General features: G+C 33.8%; 1 protein-coding gene across 3 annotated transcripts in view; it reads right to left on the bottom strand.

Annotated features, from left to right (window-relative positions):
• HS2ST1 (heparan sulfate 2-O-sulfotransferase 1) overlaps positions 1 to 21,282 on the bottom strand; it is a 215,381-nt gene that overhangs the window by 191,270 nt on the left and 2,829 nt on the right. Inside the window, exon 2 of one of the 3 annotated variants that reach the window (XM_079139900.1) lies at positions 17,260 to 17,430. The exons of the other annotated variants lie outside the window; for them this stretch is intronic. Coding sequence (XP_078996026.1) covers positions 17,260 to 17,275 — 16 coding nt within the window. The 5' untranslated portion in view covers positions 17,276 to 17,430. The remainder of the gene's footprint in view (positions 1 to 17,259; positions 17,431 to 21,282) is intronic. 3 annotated transcript variants of the gene reach the window in all.

The following is a 21,282-nucleotide window of genomic DNA, read 5'->3' as shown; positions in this document are numbered from 1 at the left end:
TCAAGTACTAATTAGTATTCAGAATGAAAGACCATAACAGAAACTTAAATCCTCTCCCTTAAACAAGTTTTTTCCACCAGTCTGTTTTTTTCAAAATAGCACTTACTTTATACTAGTTTGCTTTTTATACAGTTTGATACTTGCTAAGAATCAATTAATCCATCCAACACTCTACCAAGTGGATACTAATCAGTTACTCATACTTATTTCAACTCTGTATTTTCAAGGAGACTGTGTGAAAAACTTACTTACACCCAACAGTGCCAAGGTGACTGGCACAAGAGAAGAAATATCTGAACAACTGCCAACATTCACTGGTTTACTTATCTTTTACTAATCTACCTCAGTATATCCCAAAAATTACGTTATAACATGTGAACATTTATCCCACTACTTTTTATAACTGGGTTCACAAGGCCTATGTAGGGAGTCCTTGCCTTCTGAAAGAAAGGAGCAAAATTAAAAACTCAACTGGAAAGAGAATAAAAAATATGAAGAGAAGGACAAGAATACTTATTCACAAAATAAGTTGCAAAGTGACTGATTTTTTTTAAGTGTTGGGAAAGAATTTCCTCATTAAATAAGCAAAAAATGATTTAGTGAAAGTCTAGAAATTTTCCCCATTCCCATACAGAAAAGCCTGTATACACCATACTTTCAAAACTTCAAGCTGCTTGCCTCTACAAGAAATAAGCTCACTTAACTTCCCATTAACTTAGAACAAAACTTCTGCAGGGAGATGCCCTTTCACAAGAAACAACATGTCATCCTATCATTTCCCTCCAGAGGATTTCAGAGCACCAATGTTACAAGGTATGCAAGCTACACACACTGAACAAGTGATCTAGTTAGATTTCCAAGAATGATTATTGTGAGTACACATGTAATGATTATTACCTAATACACATTTTGTCAATGAGAAAAATATATACTACATTTTAAAGGGTTTATTATATAGTTAAGCTCTAGAAGGACAGTGTGGTTTTAAAGATTTCACCTAACCTAAATTATTGATGTAAGAATAGGACAAGCATAAGAGAATGTACCAATAGAATGTACCAATAGATGTCTTTGTACCCAAAGAAACCAATATATCTACCAAAAAATTGTTTTTCAACATAATTAATTTTGGTAGTGCCTTATAGTTCACAGAACACACATCAATTAAGCATTTAATTTTTTAAAAAGCTTTACTGACATACATAATTCACATATACAATTCACCCAATAAAAGTATCCAATGATTTTTAGTATGTTCACTGAGTTGTAAAGCCATCATCACAATCAGTTTTAGAGCACTGATCACCAAAAAAAGAAACTCCAAATCATTAAGTCATTCCCAATTTCTCCTTCTCCCCAACTCCCACCTATCTTCCCCTCTACACTCTCTGTTTTAAGGAAAACACTTACTACTTTGTTTCTATACATTTGACTATTCTGTCTCTAAATGTCTACCTATTATGGACTTTGTTTTTCCCTAACTGTAATAATATATCCTTTGACCAACATCTCCCCATTTTCTTCTCCCTCCTAGTAACCCAAGCCTCTGGTAACTACCATTCTACTCTGTCTTCCATGAAATCCACTTTTTAAGATTTCATATATGAGTAGGATCATGCAGTGGTTTGGACACGTGGTATCCCCCCAAAGCTGATATAAGAGACAATCCAAGAAAATTCAGAGGTGAAATGATTAGATTAAGAGCTGTGGCCTAACCTACGTGGATTAATCTACTGATATGAATTAACTGGAGGCAAGTAGGGTGTGGCTAGAGGAAGTATGTCATTGGAGGCATGCCCCTGAGGTTTATATTTTGTCCCTGGTGAGCAGAGCTAGCTCTCTCTCTGCTTTCTAGCTATTTATGAACTGAGCATCTTTCCTCCACCATGCCCTTCCACCATGATGTTCTGCCTCATATTGGGCCTAAAGGAACCAAGTCAACCAACCAGGGATTGAACTTCTGAGACCAAGAGCTAAAATAAACTTTTCCTCTTCCAAGTAGTTCTTGTCAAGTATATTGGTCACATCAATGCAAAGCTGATTAAAACATGCAGTATTTGTCTTTCTATGCCTGGCTTATTGTACTTAAACATAATGTTCTCCAGGTTCATCAACATTGTCACAAATGACAGGATTTTGTGTTTTGTTTGCTAGAATGATATTCTACTGTGCACATATACTATATTTTCTTTATTCATTCACTGACGGGTACCTAGGTTGATTCCATGTCTTACCTATCATAAATAGTGTTACAATGAACATCGGAGTTCAGTATCTTTTCAAAACACTGATCTCATTTCCCCTGGATATACATCAATACTGGGACTGCAAGATCATATGGTAGCTGCATGTTTAATATCCTGAGAAACCTCCATACTGTACTGTTAGTACAGTAAAGGCTGTACTAACTTACATTCCCACAAACAGTGTATAAGCATTCCCTTTTCTCTACATCCTTGCTTAGCTTAGTTTTGGAAATGATATACACAAGACAAAATAAAAGGCAATATGGCAAGAACAAATACATGAGTAACACATCGTTTTAAGAAAACTGTTAGGCTGTAGCTAGGAATAAAAAAACAAAACACTCAGTCCCTCAAAACATGCTAAAACATGTCAGAGAGGAACACATTCCCACAATGGGAAGGAAGCTTAGTGAAATGTGTTCAAGGACTCTTGGAAATAAAATTCTCTTAAGATGCATTCAATCTATTCACAGTAAAACCTCAACATCACCTTAAAGTTATCAGAAATACAAAAATGCATGCTAAATTTACATACTACAGAAAAATTAATATGTGATGTCCCTCAAAAGCTAACAATATGATGTCCTTAACTTTTAAACATAAAGTATTAATTTCTTTGTACTTCCACATTTAATTCCATATTCACTTAAATAAATTTTTGACAGGTCTAGGTTCTCAATGGTGGCTTTACTTTCCAACAGATAGTACTGAAAGGAAAGAAAACAGAGGGAAAGGAAGGAAAAGGGGAGTTAAGGGAGAGAGAAGGGCTGAGAAGGGCTGTGCTTATTACTGCGATCTTTTAAAAAACACATACATTTTTGATAAGCTCATTTAAAACACTGGAGTATCTGCAAACAGTGCTTAACCTAAATTTTATTTTTTAAACTAATCTATTCAATTCTAGAATGTCACTTCCATAGTAGAAATGCATGCCCTAGAATCAAATTTATCTAAATAACTTACTGTCATGGTTTTGAGTATGAAGTGTCCCACAATGGCTGATCTGTGAGACAAAGCAGGAAATGTTCAGAGGTAAAATGATTAAATTATGAGTTATGATTTTTGAGTATGAAGTGTCCCACAATGGCTGATCTGTGAGACAAAGCAGGAAATGTTCAGAGGTAAAATGATTAAATTATGAGTTATGATCTAATGCACAGATCAATCCATTTTGTGCATTAATGATCTAAATGGATTATTGGGTAGTAGCTGTAGGCAGTAGGGTGTGGCAGGAGGAAGTAAATCACTGGGGGGTTCACTTGGGCTATTTTATCCCTGGCTCCTTGCTCATGCATGGGTACACTCATTCTTTCGACTTTCCCAGCTGCCATGACTGAGCAGTTTTCTCTTGCCATGGCCTTCCACCATGATGTTCTGCTTCTCCTCTGCTCCAGAGCAATGGCATGGGCCAATCATGGACTGAATCTCTAAAACCATTAGTCTAAAATAAACTTTTCTAAGTAGTAACAGTTTTAACAGAAAACTGTTTTTTCCTGCTGTTAAAGATAATAAAAGAATGGTTAAATGAAAAAATGAATAACATTCACGTTTGACCTATTTCCTAAACCAGGTGACTTTTAAGCAAATAAATTATTTAACTTAACCCATTTTATTCATCTGCAAACAAGGATAATACTGACACTTTGGAAGGTTGAGAGGATTAATGCTATCATTCATTTAAAGTAATTAGGGTGACTGAAACATGATAAAAACACTCATTACATCAATGATTAATCTGAATATCAGCTATCAGAAAAGTCAACAATAATGTACACAGTAGCCAATTTTTCTCTTAAATGGAGCCCAAAATTATGTATGTACTCATGCACAAATAAGCATAATTTAGAAATAAAGACAAAGCAATACGACATACCACAGAAAGAGACAAGAACTATTATTAGTAAATAAGACTATATGACTAAAAAATTCAATGAAAGCAACTGAAAAATTTTTAGGCCTTAATATTCATTAGCACAACATCTTCCTAAAAATTAACCGTATTCTGATTATTAAGCACAGGGGTGAGGAGTAAGAGACAGGGAGACAGGAAAAAGAGAAAGTGGGATAAAAGGAAGCAGGGAAGAAGAAAAGATGGGGGAGAGACAAAGGAAGGGAGGGGAAGCTATTAAGATATAAAAAAGGAATGTAGTGAAAGGGCTATTCCAGGAACAGAAGTAAAAATATTCAAAACATAAAAAGTACATATATAAACTGATGAAATCCAAATAAAGGCTATAGTTTATAGTATTAAACTAACATCAATTTCCTATGTTTGATTATACTATGCTTTGACAAAATGTTATCAAGGGAAACTGGGTGAAGGACACATAGGAACTCTGGACTATTTGTAAATGTTACTTATTCCAAAATAAAAAGGTTTTTAAAATGCAGAAAATAAACTTCATAAAAAAACCTGTGTAACTGAGACAAAGTTATAAAACCTCCAAAAGGTAAAAGGGGACCTGAATAAACACAGAGAAATAAATGTTTCCAATGGAAAATCCAATTATGAAAACACTATCATTCTAATCATACTAACCAGTTTTATTTACAAGCCTTTTTTTTTAATTTGACAATAATTCTGAGGTTGATTTGGAATGATAAACAGGCAAGAAAGCAAAGAAACATGCAGAAGAGATTAGCCTACGTACTAACAAACACAAAGCTGTAAGAATTAAAAATAGTATAACTAACATGAAAAACACAGAAGCAGTATAGGAGAATGGCCCATACATAAACCCTATTCCCTATATTCCTACACAGCTAAATTCCAGAGAGAGCAAACGAAAGAGTCAACAAATAAAAAGTAACAAAAAAATTGTATGGCTATAAAATATCATCATATGGATTTCTCCTCTGACACTAAAGAGTTTGGAAGTCATCATTCCATTCTCACAAGAAAACTGAAAACACAATACAATCAGTAACTCTTCTTAGCCCCAAGACAGAACTGAAGTACAGAGAAAACTGATAAACCCCAAAGTGGAGAGAGGTGAATCCAGAAAAACACCCCTTAAAATAATCACAAAGTACAAGAACAGAACCCCTAGCTAGAGCCAGCACCCATAGGAACACCTGAATTGTTATGTACGGCCTTGATACACACTAGCTTGTGAAGTAAAACTCAGGGGATGGGAGGTGAGATGCAAATTTTCAGATGTCCTACTGTGAAGATCTGAGAAGAGTCCCCTCATGTTTCCAGCAGAGGGAGAAAAAAAGTAACTACTCTGCAACTGCCCACAAATCTCTGGGCTCAATCACAAAGACCTGTCTTCAAAGGAAACTATTTTACCAGAGTCAAAAGGAACTTGTGAGGAGGGAAACAGCAAACTCCAGGCTTCACTAGCCTTTCTATCTGGCCTAAGTTTGGAGAGGCACAAGTGGAGGGAGCTAAAAAGCACCTACAAATAAAAAGCACTCATTAAGAGCATAGGCCAGAGACAGACCCACTAAAAGATAATTAATCATAAAACACTTCCCTTCCCCCACATCAACAGGGTTCTTATATTAATTAAGGGAATTATAGCTTTAAATAACAACCCCAGACCCTATTTAAGAATTAGGGAAACTCAAAGACAAGGGAGACAAATACAAGTACGCTGGGGGATTTTCTTTTCTTTTATTAAGCATGTACACGGAGTGTTTATTTTTAAAAACACTGGGGGATATTTTAACCTCTGACATCAAAGTTATAGCAAACAGTGAATGCAACCTAACTCACAGTTAAATAACCCAACACTGAAGTATACCTAAATTCCTTTTACCCTATACATTATGTCCAGCTCTTAACAACAAAGCAAGACATGCTAAAAGGCAAAAACCACAGTCTGAAGAGACAAGCAGGCATTAAAATCAGACTCAGACATGACAGAGATTTTGTAATTCTCACACCAAGAATTTTTAAACTAAACAGGGCACACTGCTGCACTTCTCTTAACCCCAGTGACTCTGGAGGCTGCAGCAAAAGGATCACAAGTTGAAAGCCAGCCTCAGTAACTTAGCAAGACACTGTCTCAAAATTTTTAATAATTATAAAAAAGGACTGGGGATGTAGCTCAATGGTAAAAGTGCCCCTAGGTTTAATCCCCAGTACCCAAGTGTGTGTGTGTGTGGGGGGGGGGGGGGGGGAAGCATTATAATTAAGATTAGAGCTGAAAGCTCTAATGCAAAAAAAAGTATACACCATCTAAAAACAAATGGAATCTAAGCATAAACAAGGTAGCACGGAGAATCAGGAGAATGGGAAATTAGAAGAAAATAATGGCTATCAGCAACACAACCTCAGAAATCAAGAATATCTCTAATGTACTGGTTCATTAGTAAGATTGGACACAGCAAAAAAAAAGTGAACCTCAAGTATGTCAACAGAAACTTCCCAAACTGAAAAGCAAAAAAAGAAGATCTGGATGCAGTGGTGCACACCTCTAATCCCAGTGACTTGGGAGGCTGAGATAGAAAAATAGCAAATTACAAACCAGCCTCATCAATTTAGTGAGATCATGCCTCCAAAAAATTTAAAAGGACTGGAATGTAGCTCAGTGATAAAGCAACCCTAGGTTTAATTCCCAGTACCAAGAAAGAGAAAAAAAGAATTTTTTAAATGGAACAGAATATTCAAGAACTACAGGACAGCTAGGCACAGAGGTGCACACCTATAATCCCAACAACTCTGATGACTGAAGTAGGAGGATTACAAATTTGAGGCCAGCCTAAACAATTTAGCAACATTTTTCTCCCAAGAAAAGGGGGGTGAGATGGGGTTGGGGATATAGCTCAGTGGCAGAGCACTTGCCTAGCAGAGCATGCACAGGTCTTGAGTTCCGTGCTCAGTACTGAAGGGTGGCAGGGGAGTGCTGGACAATTGCAGGTGCACCTGTGCATAATAAGAATATCAGAAGAAAAAGAAATGAACTAAAGAAACATTTCAAGTAAAAATGGTGGAGAATTCTCCAAAATTGAATGGTACCAAACCATAGATCCAGCTCAGAAAACAGCAAATAAGATAGAGAAAAATCTGTATCTTAGCATATAAAAATAACTTCTAAGTTATCCATATGAAACAACTTTGCAAAGAATAACAGTATTAGTATGTAAAACAATAAAGGCTATTTTCCTTTTCCTTTTATTCAAAATGTTCTACAATTACTTTTATGATTTCTAACTCCATTTTAGCTGTTACTATAGAAAAATTAAAATGATCTTGTATAATTTTAAAAGATACTAAAATCAATTCCATGAAAAATTTCAAAATACATATATTTCTTAATATAAAACTTATTCAAGGTAACTACTTTGAAAAATGCTAATTATTTTTTATCCTGTTGTTTTAGGAGCACACCATGATTATGTTACCTTCTTCAGCACTGTGCTTAGAAACTTCTGAAGAAGATAGGTTCACTTTTCTAAGCTAACCCACATTGTATTTTTCCTGTCTTCCTTTGTCTCCTCCCTTGAAGAAAGTTCCCACTTCTTATGTCTGAAAATGTGTATGCTTTCAGCGACTATCCTGCTTATATCCTAATGCTATTCTAATATACAAAGAGTAAAACAGGTTTTACTATTTAATAAACCAGTAAATTTAATTTTTTAAATCACAATCAATATATTTGATCATAATCATAGCCTAAAATGAAAACTACATGCATTTTTGTGCATCATTTCCTTTATTCAGAAATATTTTTATCATCAGGCAAGATTTCAACTATTACTTGGATTCTAAGTGGATAGATTGCCTTAATTACATAAAATTTTATATAGCATACCATGAAAAAATTTTTTAAAAAAGTAAACACTGAACACCCTTCCCAAATTTGTCTGTTTCAGTACTCTAATTTTAGCCTTTAATAGTAATCTAATACTTATGTTAAATCATATTAGAAAATTGTATTTTAGAATAACCAACTTAATCCATAACTGTCTCACTTATCATGCTACATAAAATTATAAACTATCAAATTAAATTTAAACACAAAAAATAACACTGCAGTGTACTGTTAATTTTAAACTCATTAAATACAGCTGATAGAAAAAAAAGGATTACTTGCTTATAAATTTTTTTCTAAGTAACCAATAATATGTTCTTCTGTCAAAATGTACTCAGTAATCATTATAAGGTTCAACACTGAAAATGACTCTTAACTCCAAAGTCTTCAGTATCATAATTAAGAACCGCATTGGCATAAATCACTTATGCTACAATGTCCTAACTCAACTCATGATTACATGCCTGATTTTCCCAAACTATCCTCTTATTACTGAATTAATAAGACTTATTATTTTTATTCTGTGACCAAATGCCAAGTACGAAATCTGCTTTCCTGACTCCTTAAAGAAAAGGATACATATGCCATCACTCCAAAATTTACCTGAAAACTGGAGATATTTTGGGAGTTTTAGGATCTCAAAGCCCACAAAGAAAATGAACAAAAAACAGTTAATTAACATTTATGCAAAGAGTTTACTTTGACTTCTTTTCCTACATAAATCTGCACTTTTCAACCATTTTGTATCACATATACATCTATAAATCTCAACTCATTTTCAGGACAAGATAATGATTAAAATGAATAATAGACGTGAAAGAATAAAAAAATGTAATGCAAATTAGAAATTAAATTGAAAATTTGTAACTACATTTAACAACATTTAAGTCAAAAATCTCCAAACTTTCTGTGTTCCTCACATCACATATAACAACTCCATTTTGTGAGACAACTAAAATAAACTATTCTAATTTACTAATTGTTTAACCTACCTTTCATCTCAAGAGGTGAATCTTTTTGGAGATAAAAATATTATTTTCTAGTAGAATGAATCAGATTCTACTACCCTATGTGCATATATGATTATACAACTGGTATAAATTCACACCAGGTACACCAGAAGAATAAGTTATACTATACGTATGTATGATGTGGCAAAATGCATTCTATTGTCATGTAAAATTAATTAGAACAAATTAAAAAATCTTATTTTCCCCATTAATTGGTCAATTTCAAAAAGTCTTCATTCAGTATATATTATAATGCCCCAGAATTATCATTTATCTTAAAATTTGAAAAGACTTTTTCCTCAACTCTGTCTCATCTTTCATTTCTCCTATAAGTGCCAATACTACTATAAGCACCTAGATGAATAAAACATATCACAAGGACTCAATTTCTAGTGCTTGAGAGACTGTTAAATCATGTAAGAACACAAAATCTTGCACACTTGGTTAGGCAGAAAAGTGAAAGTTTTCAAATTAAAGTGACAATTCAGCATGGGGGTGAATGAGGAATTTGGTGTCCCAAGACACTATATTGAAAGAAAATCAAAGAAAAAAGCCTACTCTTCAAAAACAAAAATTTAGGATAAAATCTAGGGTCCCTTCATTCTAGAAGATAATTTCCCAAAGCCCAGACTAACACATGCTTAAGATTTTGGAACTGAAATGAAAATTAGATACAGTTTCTACTCACAGGGTGTTACATTTCATATAGGAATAGGGAAACATTCAGTGAGACATAAAAGGTTCATGTTGTTCTTTTCAATTTTGTCATCCTTAATCCTAGATTAGTAAAGTCACTAAGAAATGAATTAAGTCTTAAAAGCTAAAATGCAAGAAAATGGAATTCATAACAAATCCAGCATCTCTCTCAGAGTGTTTTCACTACTAATTAGTAAAATTTTAAAAGATACCAATAAGCATAAAACTATCAAAATACACAAAACAAACCATGGCTCTAGTACTCATGAAACTATGTTTAGTTATTGATGTTGAACTTTTACTAAAGTGTTGACCTGTTCTTAAATAATGCTATAACAACTGAAAAACAACTTGCAACAATAATGAGAGCTATATCTAGGATTTGTCTCTCCCCGTATCTAGGATTCTGGTCTCCCACAATTTCTTTTCTTTCTTTTTTAAGAGACAGAGTCTCACTACCTTGTCCAGGTTGGCCTCAAACTCCTGGGCTGAAGTGATCCTTCTGCTTCAGCCTGTCATTACATCCAGTCAGTCTTCCAAATTTTTTGACTGCAGAATGGCAAGTAACTGTTCACCTGAGTTAATAGCTTTTAAAACTCTGTAAGATTCAAGAATTTTTTGCCTTAAAAAAATTGCTTTTTCTAACGTCATTTTCATAATCTCAGCAATAAATGTACCAGTACAACCTATGCTAGTCAGGATGAGTTTAAAAAAAAAAAAGGAGGAGGAGGAAAACTGAACTTCCTAAATTAAAATAAAGCCTTCAAAACACATTTGTATGTTTTCCTCTATTTAGGATTATGACAATGAATCACTATGGAGAAACTAGGAGCATAATAGGGGAACTATCACATAAAACTTTTTTTCTGAAGTGGAGCTGGCCATTGTGGTGCATGCCTGTAATCCTTGAGACTTAGGAGGCCAAGACAGAAGAACTGAAAGTTCAAGGCCAGTCTCAGCAACTTAAGAGGGACCCTCAAAATAAATGAATAAATAAAAGGAGCTGGGGATGTAGCTTATTGGTATGTCACACCTGGGTTCAATCCCTGGTTTGGGGGGGGGGGGGTTTCTCTAAAGAAAAAAGGCTTGCATTCTTTCATCTTTTACTAATTTAGTTACCCCTTATGATTTAAAAAATTAAGCCAAGAAGTTAAACATTATACATACATACATGCAGAAATTCCCATCACACTCAAATTTAATTTGTATTTTATAAAAATCTGTCCTTAAACTGTCAGCACAACATGCATGAGCGAGAAACAAAGAAAAGAGTTCAGTAATCTTAAGAAAGTAGTGCTTTCCTAGAATTAATATAAAAACAAATCGAATGACATATTTAGGGACAAATAATACAAATTACCTGTGATTATTACTTCTTCCTAAGACAGGAAAGAAATACATGATCTGAATGTCAAATTTGTAACTCATGTAACATCAATTTATCTAAACACTTATTCAAGTGTTACCCTGTAGATAGGTACTGTGAAAGTCTACAGCAAGAAATGTAAACTGTGGACCAAATTAAACCACAAAGATATAACAGCAAAGAGAAATTATGTTATGCCTAAATAAATAATGTTTTCAAGCATTTTCACATTCATTATCTCATCTGAAGATCACGTATTCTCATAGCAACTCTGAAGAAGTGTATTCTTTCTATTACATTCAATTATAATATATTAAACACTTAAAATATGCTTAGTACACAGTATCCACCAATTGGTTATCACTGTTAGAGATGAAATTCAAAGATCATGATGGCTTGGCTTGGGGAGGAAAATCCAAAAACCATTTGAAAAAAATGGGTCCAATGTCATAGAACACAGTCCAAACAAGTAAAAAGATACCAAAGGGAAGTCAGAGTAGTCATGAGGAAGCCTACAATTGTAATCAGTCAGAGCTGGTTAATCAGAGTAAGATCTAGGATGCAAGAAAAGGGGTACACAATATCATCTCATTTATTAGAAACCCATACACAGGTTTACTCCTAAATCAGAGACTCACTTCCATGTTCCAAGTTCAAGAGGAAAGGTCACAAGTTCCTCTAATTTCCCTCACTAAAACCTATTCCAAAACTAAAATATCACCCCATGTTTGTTTGCTTCTGTTTTATTTTGTTTTAACCTTCAAAACGAAGACATTTAACAGTGAATGGTTTTTATTCTAGTCTATATATAACAAAACATAAGAGGAATACACACCAGGAATATATCAACAAACCACTAACATTTCTAAATTATATTCATTAAGCCCAACCCAAACATAATTTATAATTAAAAATTAATGTACCTGCATAGTCACATAACCTCAAATTCATAACCACACTGAGCAACACTTTAAGGTGTTTTCCAACAGAATTCCCCTTTCCCAACTGATATCTTATGAGTCAGTAAAGTCACTTCTGAATGCTTTGCTGCAAAAAAAAAATCACCTATTTCTAGCTCAGTCATAAGTAATGGAAAAACGTATGGCAATACTAACGGATGACTCCTAAGTTGTAACAGAATTTAAGAAGAGTTGCTACATAAGTATCAAATCAATTTGCAATTTTCAAAACCATCAACTTTCAACAGAACACAACAGTGCCATGTAAAAAATAGTCTGACACTTTATTGTTCCAACTGCAGCACAACCTTCATTTAGCTAAAATTATGTCATCCAAAGTTGCATATATGTGAACTATAATAACCATGTTGACCTTAAGGTAAACCAGATACACTTTCTGTAAATACAACATAATGACTATAATTACCACTAGTGCCACCATCTCTTATGTTTCCTTTTCCCATACTTAGTCTGAAACTGGGGTATTACACAAGGAACACAGAAAAGTCTCTGAAGAGGATTATCTACTCACCTATACCCAGCAAACTGTGATCAATCAACAATCATACTAACAGCAAAAGCACACACCTCTTCTGGGGCCAAAGGTTTGACTAGCCAAGAGCTTTTGAAAGCCAGCTGCATCTAAAGGGGTGCAATAAAGTGTGGTTTCTTGAAATCAGGGGGCAGAAAACAGAAGAACCAAAGAATTAACTGTTATCCACTTGAAATTCTCATGGGTAAAGAGGGAGGAGGGGTTACCATGAGTAAGTCTTGCCTTTAACTTTCAGTTAACAACTTACAAGGGGTCTACATCCAACACAGTAAAGATTATTAAGAAATAAACAAGCCTGAAACACAAATATTTCCAAGTTTACAATATTAGTTTTAATCATCAATTATAATCTAAATAATCAAATTTCACTCCTTTCCCCCTAATTCACCTAGAAATACACAAAGCTCTACCCAGCTTTCACTGCTGAGATAGAATAATGGGGACTGGATTTACACTCCCATCTTAAATAAAACAGAATGAATAAAATATATAACAACAGTTTCTGGACACTAAATATCAAACAGGAAATCAGCACAGAATGGTGACCCCTCAGATGAAGGAAAGAAGGTAGGTCCTATGACTGCCTGAAGAGTTTCCAGGTTGCAGTACAGGGAGAATTCAGTTTAATTCAGGATTCCCACTGTTTCCCTGAATTAAAAGAGCTAGAATCAGGAGTTCAGGTAAGCCAAAAGAGCTTAAGTTTGCTAGGTACTGAAGAGGATAGAGCTGCAAACAGAATTTTCAGCTGACTACCAATCAGTACATGCATGTGAAAACATTAATTGAGGTCTTAAAAAAAAAATCATTCAAAAGATACAGGTGGAAAAATCTTTGGAGTTCACTAAACCAGTGTTCCCATCAGTCAGAGTGGGAAAACCTAGAAATATAGGGCACTGAGAAGAGTACTCTGAGGGGAACTAAAAAAAAATCAGACCTATACCACATCAAAAGAAAGCAACTCGGAAATGACAGAGGTTACAAATGATAGACAAAGATATCAAAATAATAATTATAACAATATTCCATTTGCTCAAGAAAATACAGGAAAATAAGAATATATTAAGGGCAGAAATGGAAGATAATTTTTTTAAAAGATACAAAATGAACTTCTAGAAATGGGGGGTGGGGAGTAAGATTTTTTTTTTTTTTTTTTTTAATACACGGAGATTAAAAGCAGATTACAGGGGCTGGGGTTATAGCTCAGGGATAGAGGACTTGCCTAGCATGTATGAGGCACTGGTTTTGCTCCTCAGCACTGCATAAAAATAAGTAAATAATACAATATGATATAATCATATTGTGTCCACCTACAACTAAAAAAAAATTTGAAGCATATTACACACTGCTGAAAAAAGGGACTAGTGAACTGAAGACACAGCAACTATCTAAAATAACACACACACAAAATTTTAAAAACTGGGAAAAAATGAAGAGTATCACTACTCTGTGGAATGGGTCCATGTGGCCTAACATGTTTGCGATCTGATTTCCTGAAGAGGGAAACATGCACAGAAAAACTATTTGAAGAAATAATGGTCCCAAACTTCTCAATGTTAAAACAAACAAAAAATAAAAACACTATGAACCCAGAGGTTCAAGAAGCCCAACAAACCCCAAACAAAAAAAACATAATGGCAAAGGCCATACTAATCAAATTACTTAAAACTTAGTGAAAAATCATAAGAACAGTCAAAAGAAAAAAAGCTATCTTACAGAAATAGTGGAACAAAAATAAAAACAAAGACAGTCCAAGTCAGAAGACAATGAAGCAAAACAGTGATGTTAAAGAAAAGCATCAATCTAGAATTCTTTAACCAGGAAAATATCTTTCAAACACTATGGCTTAAAAAAAGAAAGACTTTTTTAGAAACACAACTGAAAAGAATTCAGGACCAGATTTTTCAGTATGAATCATGTTAAAAGAAATTCTTAAAGATGAGGGAAAAAAGTACCAAATGAAAAACTGCATCAACACAAAGGAATGAAGAACACTGAATAAATATATACATAAGTAAGCAAAAGTTGAAAAAACAATTTTTGACCTCCTTAAAAGAGCACTGATTACTTAAAGCAAAAATAACAACATACTGTAAGACACATATATAGAAGTAAAGTGTGTAAGAACAATAGCAAGAAGCCAGGAAAGAGGAAATAAAAATATGTGGACTAAGGTTCTTATACCTTACATGAAGTGGTATAACATGTACCATAAACCCTAAAGCAACCACTTTAAACACACACACACACACACACAAAACAAAACAAAGAGCATAGATAGTATCTCATCAAATGAGATAAAAATCTAATAAAAACAAACAAACAAAAAATCCCTCTGTTAATCCTAAAGACAGAAAAAGAGAAACAGGGAAACAATAAATGAAGTGAATAGAACATGAACAGCAGCTCAAAAATTTAAACCCAATCACATCAATAATTACCTTAAAAGCAAATGCTTTAAATATCTCATTCACAAAGGAAATTATGAAATTAGATACAAGACTTAACTACACACTGCCTGTAAGAAATACAGTTTAAATGTAAAGACAAATAGGTTAATATTAAAAGGATAGGGAAAGGTATATCGTACACTAATTGAAAGAAAACTAAAATATCTAGAGTAACATTAAAGTAGGCCATTTTGTGCTGATATAACAAAATACCAGACACTGGGTGATTTATAAAGAAAAATTTATTCCCTCACAGTACTAAGCCTGGGAAGTTCAGGATAAAGGCACCAGTATCTGGTGAGGGTCATGGCAGAATATAGAAGCCATCTCAAAACACTGTTGCACTGGGAATTAAGTTTCCAGCACATGAACTTGGTTTCAGACCAAAGAATATTATCATGAATAAAGGTGATCATCTCATATGAAAAAGGGGGTTAGTCAAGAAGACATTACTGTCCTAACCTCAGCACCTAATTACAGTATGTCAAAATAAATGAGGCAAAAAGTGACAGAACTTAAAGGAGAAACAGACAAACACAATTATCATGAAAGACTTCAAAATCATGCCATAACTGATAGAATACATAGGCAGAAAGAAAATCAAGGCTATTGACTAGAACAAAACTATCATCTAACTTGAACTAACTGACCTTTAAATCACACTCCACCCAGTAACTATAGAACATACGTTTTTCACATTCACTTGGAATATTAACTAAGTTTATAGCCTTTAAAATAGATAAAAAATATAAAATGGAAGAAAATAATTACCCCACACACACACTCACATATACATATTTTCTTCCTCTGTTTTAAAGACACAGTATTGCCTTGTTGCCCAGGATAGCTCTGAATACCTGTATTCAAACTTTCAAGATACTAGAGGCTTGTACCACCATACATGGCTTTAAATGTATTTTTAATACATTAGTCAAAATCTACTCCCTCAGCAACTTTTAAGAATAACATTGAGCTGCCCAGGGTGGCACATGCCTGTAATCCCAAGGACTTGGGAAGCTGAGAAGAAGTAGTACAAGTTTTGGAATACAGCCTCAGCAACTTAGCATGACTCTGTCTAAAAACAAAAAATAAAAAGGACTAAGGATATAGCTCAGTGGCAAAGCACCTCTGGGTTCAAGACCCAGTACAAAAAAATAAAAGAATTAGGGATGTACTCAGTGGTAATGTAGCCTGGGTTCCATTCCCAGAGCAACAAAAACTTTAATAGAATACAATATACTGTTGTTATTAACTATAGCCAGCCTGTGGTACAAAAGCTCTCTTGATTTTTAATTTTTATACCAAAGTAAAATTTTGTGTTCCTTAACTAAACATCTCCCCAGCTCCCAGACCTTTCTATTCTGCTTTTCAGAGTTCAACTTTTTTAGATTCCACATATATGTGAATAACACCGTAATAAATATGAGTACAGAAACCTCTTTGACATACTGATTTTCTCCGGATATACAACCAGTAGCAGAACTGTTGGATCAAATGGCAATTCTATTTTATATTTTTTGAGGAAAACCATTATACAATGTTTTTCATAACAGTGATACTAAATTAACTTCCAACCAACAATGTGCAAGGATTTCCTCTTCTCCATATTTTCTCCAACATAGGTTAGCTTCCATTCCTTTTGATAAGCCATTCTCACAGGTGTGAGGTAGTATCTCATTGTAGTTTTAATTTGTATTGTTCTGATTAGGGATGTCGAGCATTTTCATATACCTGTTAGAAATTTGTATGTCTTCTTTGGGGAAATGTCTATTCGGGTCATTTTCTCATTTTTAAAATCAGGTTAATTTCCTACTTTGAGCTGAATTCCTTTGACATCTTGGACATTAACCCATTATCAGATACATGGTTTGTAGATATCCTGATATTTTCTCCTATTCCATGGGTAATTTATATTGAGTCATAAAACAAGTCTAAGTAAATTTCAGGATTTATTCCAAAGGAATTGAAAAGTTCAAATGCAGTAAGTGATTGCCAGTTTAAAACCCCATTCCCAGCTTCATCCTTAAAGGTAGATAGTACCTAGTCCTCATTAACAGAGCAAGAGTAAAGGAAGACAAAAAAGTTTAGAAAGGGACACTTACTCAGCCTTCTCTTCCATCCTTCCCAGAACAGACAACTCCAAGACCAGAGAAGATGGCAGAACCACAGATAATAGGTACCCAAGACCCTGAATCATCCATGTAGATAAAAACCACTTACCTAATATCTTGGTCATATGCTAATGCGAAAAATCAAGCAGAATGGGGAGGTATGATCATAAGAGAATGAGGGAACCAGGTGTGGTGGTGCATGCCTGTAGTTCCAATGATTTGGCAGGCAGAGGCAGGAGAATCTCAAGTTCAAGGCCAGTCTAGGCAACTTAATGACAGACTGTCTCAAAATGAAAATTAAAAGAAGTAGGGACGTAGTTCAACAGTAGAGTGCCCAGGTTCAATCTCCAATACAAAACAAAACAAAATTCTTTATAGTTAATCTATAGTTAGCAGGCAGAAAGAACACACAAGTGCAAGTACCAGTAGGTGGGTGGATACTTGTAAATAATCTATCATGAACCACAATTATGAAGTTTATCTATAATATTTTCTGAAGTAGTTCTGAAGAGCAATATTTGAATATTAATTATTATTTCAATTTTACTAAATGCCAAAAATCTATTAGAAAGCTTAACAATGGTGGATAGACATCCTGGAATTATACTAATTGAAATCACCAGATTCAGGTGACCACTCCATGGCACTAGGTATCCCATTCAAGACTGTGAGGCAACTAATTAGCAACTCTAGAGTAACCGCATTCCAATTAACCGAAGATCTTCTAACAGAATCTACTGTGAAATTTTCCTGTATTGTTTGCATGGTTCAAAGCACTTGTAAAAATTCTAAAAATCCAAAGAGCAGTTTCAACTTTGGCCCTGGAGTTAGTTCTTTAGAAAAGTCTTGAGAACATAATAACATAATTCTGATCAGTGGAGATGATTACATAACCCATTTGGAATTACTTTCTTCATTTAAAAAGTTGTATCCTACCATGTGTGGTAGTACACACTTGTAATCTCAGTTACTCAGGAGTCTAAAGCAGAATAAGCACAACTTCAAGGCCAGCCTGGGGAACAGCCAAACCCTGTCTTAAAATAAAAAATAAAAAGAACTAAGGAAGCAGCTCAGTGGTAGGTCACCCTGGGTTCAATTCCTAGTAGTGCACAAAAATAAAAAAAGATTATACCTAATGCATTCATAAATTTACACAGCGGTGTTATAAGCATGTTTCACAATTATTTAAAATGCTCAGCCCCTACACAAAATAAAATTATCAAGCACATAATTCTAATATTTATATAAGAAAAGCAGCTTTCATTGTATTCTCTGTCAACTTCAGCAACAGGCATCCTCCCAAGATTTCTAAAGAATTATTTTTTACAAGTAAAATTCACAGTTCTACATGATTTTCATTTTGACTCCCTATTCTTTTCCATTTCTCATTAGAAAATTAAGGATACAGTCAAATAAAATGAAGTTTTAGTAATAAAACTTCCAAAAGAAACTTTTTCATAACCAATGTTACTTGTCTTCTAAATGTTGGGCTGCATGTTGTAACACACTTCATTAAATACAAAATATCTACAGGCTGAATATCCCTTATCCCAACCAGAAGTATTTCAGATTTTTCTGGATTTAGAAATATTTACATAGTAAGATATCTTGGGTATGGGATCCAAGTCAAAACACAAATTCATTTATGTTTCACATACACTTTATATATGGAGCCTACAGTTAATACTATTTTTAGTGTGCCTGCATTTTAAAAGTAACCCATCGTATGAGGTCAAGTATGAAATTTTTCATTTGTAGCATCGCACTAGAGTTCAAAGCATTTGATTTGGCAATATTCCAGATTTCATCATTAGGATACTCAATCTGTACTTAAAATCTGTGATCCTTACTTACCATTAAGGATATCAGAAACTCCTTTACAAATCTGATGAGAGTTATGCAAATAATTTCAGGGAATTCATGCCTTAAAACTGGGTTGCTGGTTAGTGGGGAAAAAATGAAGTCTGTTCTAAGAACATATGAAAACAATACATGAGAAAAGAAGGAATAAAACATAGTGGGAAAAATTGATTCTTTGATAGTACGATCTTTACCAAAAATGACTATTCATTTAGAAAAATTACAATAAACCTCTATAAACATATGGTTTAAAGAGCTAAATGTAAAGAATAAATGTAAAATACTATAATCAAATACAGAGAATATATACATCTTGGTTCAGGAATGTCTTCTTAAGCAATCTAAAAATATTACTTGCTTAAATTGATAATTTGTGTAAATTTTAAACCTTCTGTACCAGCAAAACATACCATAATACAGAGACCAACGACAGAATTAAAAGAAAAACAGATGTAAGACAAACAAGATTAGTAATTTTAGCATTATAAAAAAATTCAAACTAAAAATTAGTAAATTACTGATAGAAAAATTGACAAATGAAAATGAGCAAGTAAAAAGGTAACGAACATAAAATGTTCAATCTAATTACAAAGTAAGGACATGCAAGTTAAATTAACAACGTACTTCACAGCCTCTAATAAAAATTGAAAGCTGACGGCTTACAATATTTATGGGTGTGTGTTACCAGTATAGATTACTGTAACCTTTTGAAAAATAAAAATTTTAGAAAGTAACAGTAGTGTGCATACGGGTGGTAGTGGGACTGTAACCTTTTGAAAAATAAAAATTTTAGAAAGTAACAGTTGTGTGCATACCTGTGGTAGTGGGATTAAATCCAGGGATTCTCTATCTTTAAGTTATATCCCCAGCCCTTCTGATTTTTGAGACGGGGGCTCACCAGGTTGCCTAGGCTGGACCCTAGGAACTTGAGATCCTCATATCTCCCAAAACTGCTGGATCACAGGTATGTGCCACCCCCCTCAAACAAAATCACATTTCCTTTGTTTTAGCAAGCCCACATACAGAATTTATCCTAGTTAAAAAAAAAAAAAAAAAAAAATGCCATCAATGCAGGAAAAGCTAAACAGACATATAAGGATAGTTCTTATAATACCGTTTGTAATACTAAGAAAAGGAAACAAAGGTGGGGAGGGTTGGAGACAATATGAATATCTACTACTGATAAAATAGCTTAATTTATGACACATTGATATATGCATACTCCAACTGAAATACTATACAGCTATTAGACTATGTCAAATTTATACATACTGACCTGGAAAGATGTCTACAATATTAAATGAAAATAAGTAAAATGCAGGATAATATGTATATCATAATCTCATATTTGTTTAAAAACAAGAAAATAAAAAGGAAAAGGAAACTAATAGTGAATTTTTTAGCAAGTCCTATTTATATGCCTAGTTTCCCAAAAAGTTAATGAATACTCCTTAGTTTCAAATATACCTATTGCTCCATCAGAGGTCTCACCAAGATGTTATTGTCTGAAAATGTCTTTAATCAAGGTGCATTAAAGGCTTTATCAGATATCAGATAATATAATCCTTTGGAATCTTCTACAATGAAAAGAATGCAAAAAAACTACTTTTAAGGGCAAAATGTTCAACAGGTTTTTTTTTTTTATGCCGAAATAAACATACTTTTTTTTAAAAAAACATATTTTTAGATGTAGATGGACACAATACCTTTATTTATTTATCTTTATATGGTGTTGAGGATTGAACCTAGTGCTTTACATGTGCTAGGTGAGCACTCTTACCAGAGCCTCAACCCCAGCCCCAAAAATATTTTTTAATGTTGCAATTTCACACATAGAAAACAACCAAAGATTATCTTCTCTAATAGTAGAAATAAGGTATTTCAGTCATTTCATTGGGTAATGATTATGTTCATTATATGAACACAAAAAAGGGGCAGACATTAAACCAATTCCTTGTATAAGACATTGAATTTTCTCAGAATGATACTCATTCTTAGCAATAAATGCATTGATATTACAATTTAAAAATTCTACTCAACTGTATCTCAGTATAATAAGAATATAAAGTTTCAAGCAGCCTGGCTTAGTTAAAGGAGCACTTGATTTGAAATCAGACATACTGAGTCCCAATTCTGGTTCTGCCACTTACTATTGATATGGTCTTGGGGAAGTTATATAATCTCACAACCTATTCCTGGGGCAGGGCTGCAAAAATAGTTTTCTAAGGTGTTCTTGGAAAATAAAGAGTAACACCGATGAAAAGTGTCTAGT

The sequence above is a fragment of the Sciurus vulgaris genome, assembly GCF_902686455.1.
Source record: "Sciurus vulgaris genome assembly, chromosome: 1".
NCBI classification, from domain to species: domain Eukaryota; kingdom Metazoa; phylum Chordata; class Mammalia; order Rodentia; family Sciuridae; genus Sciurus; species Sciurus vulgaris.
This window is presented reverse-complemented; position numbering and strand designations above follow the sequence as displayed.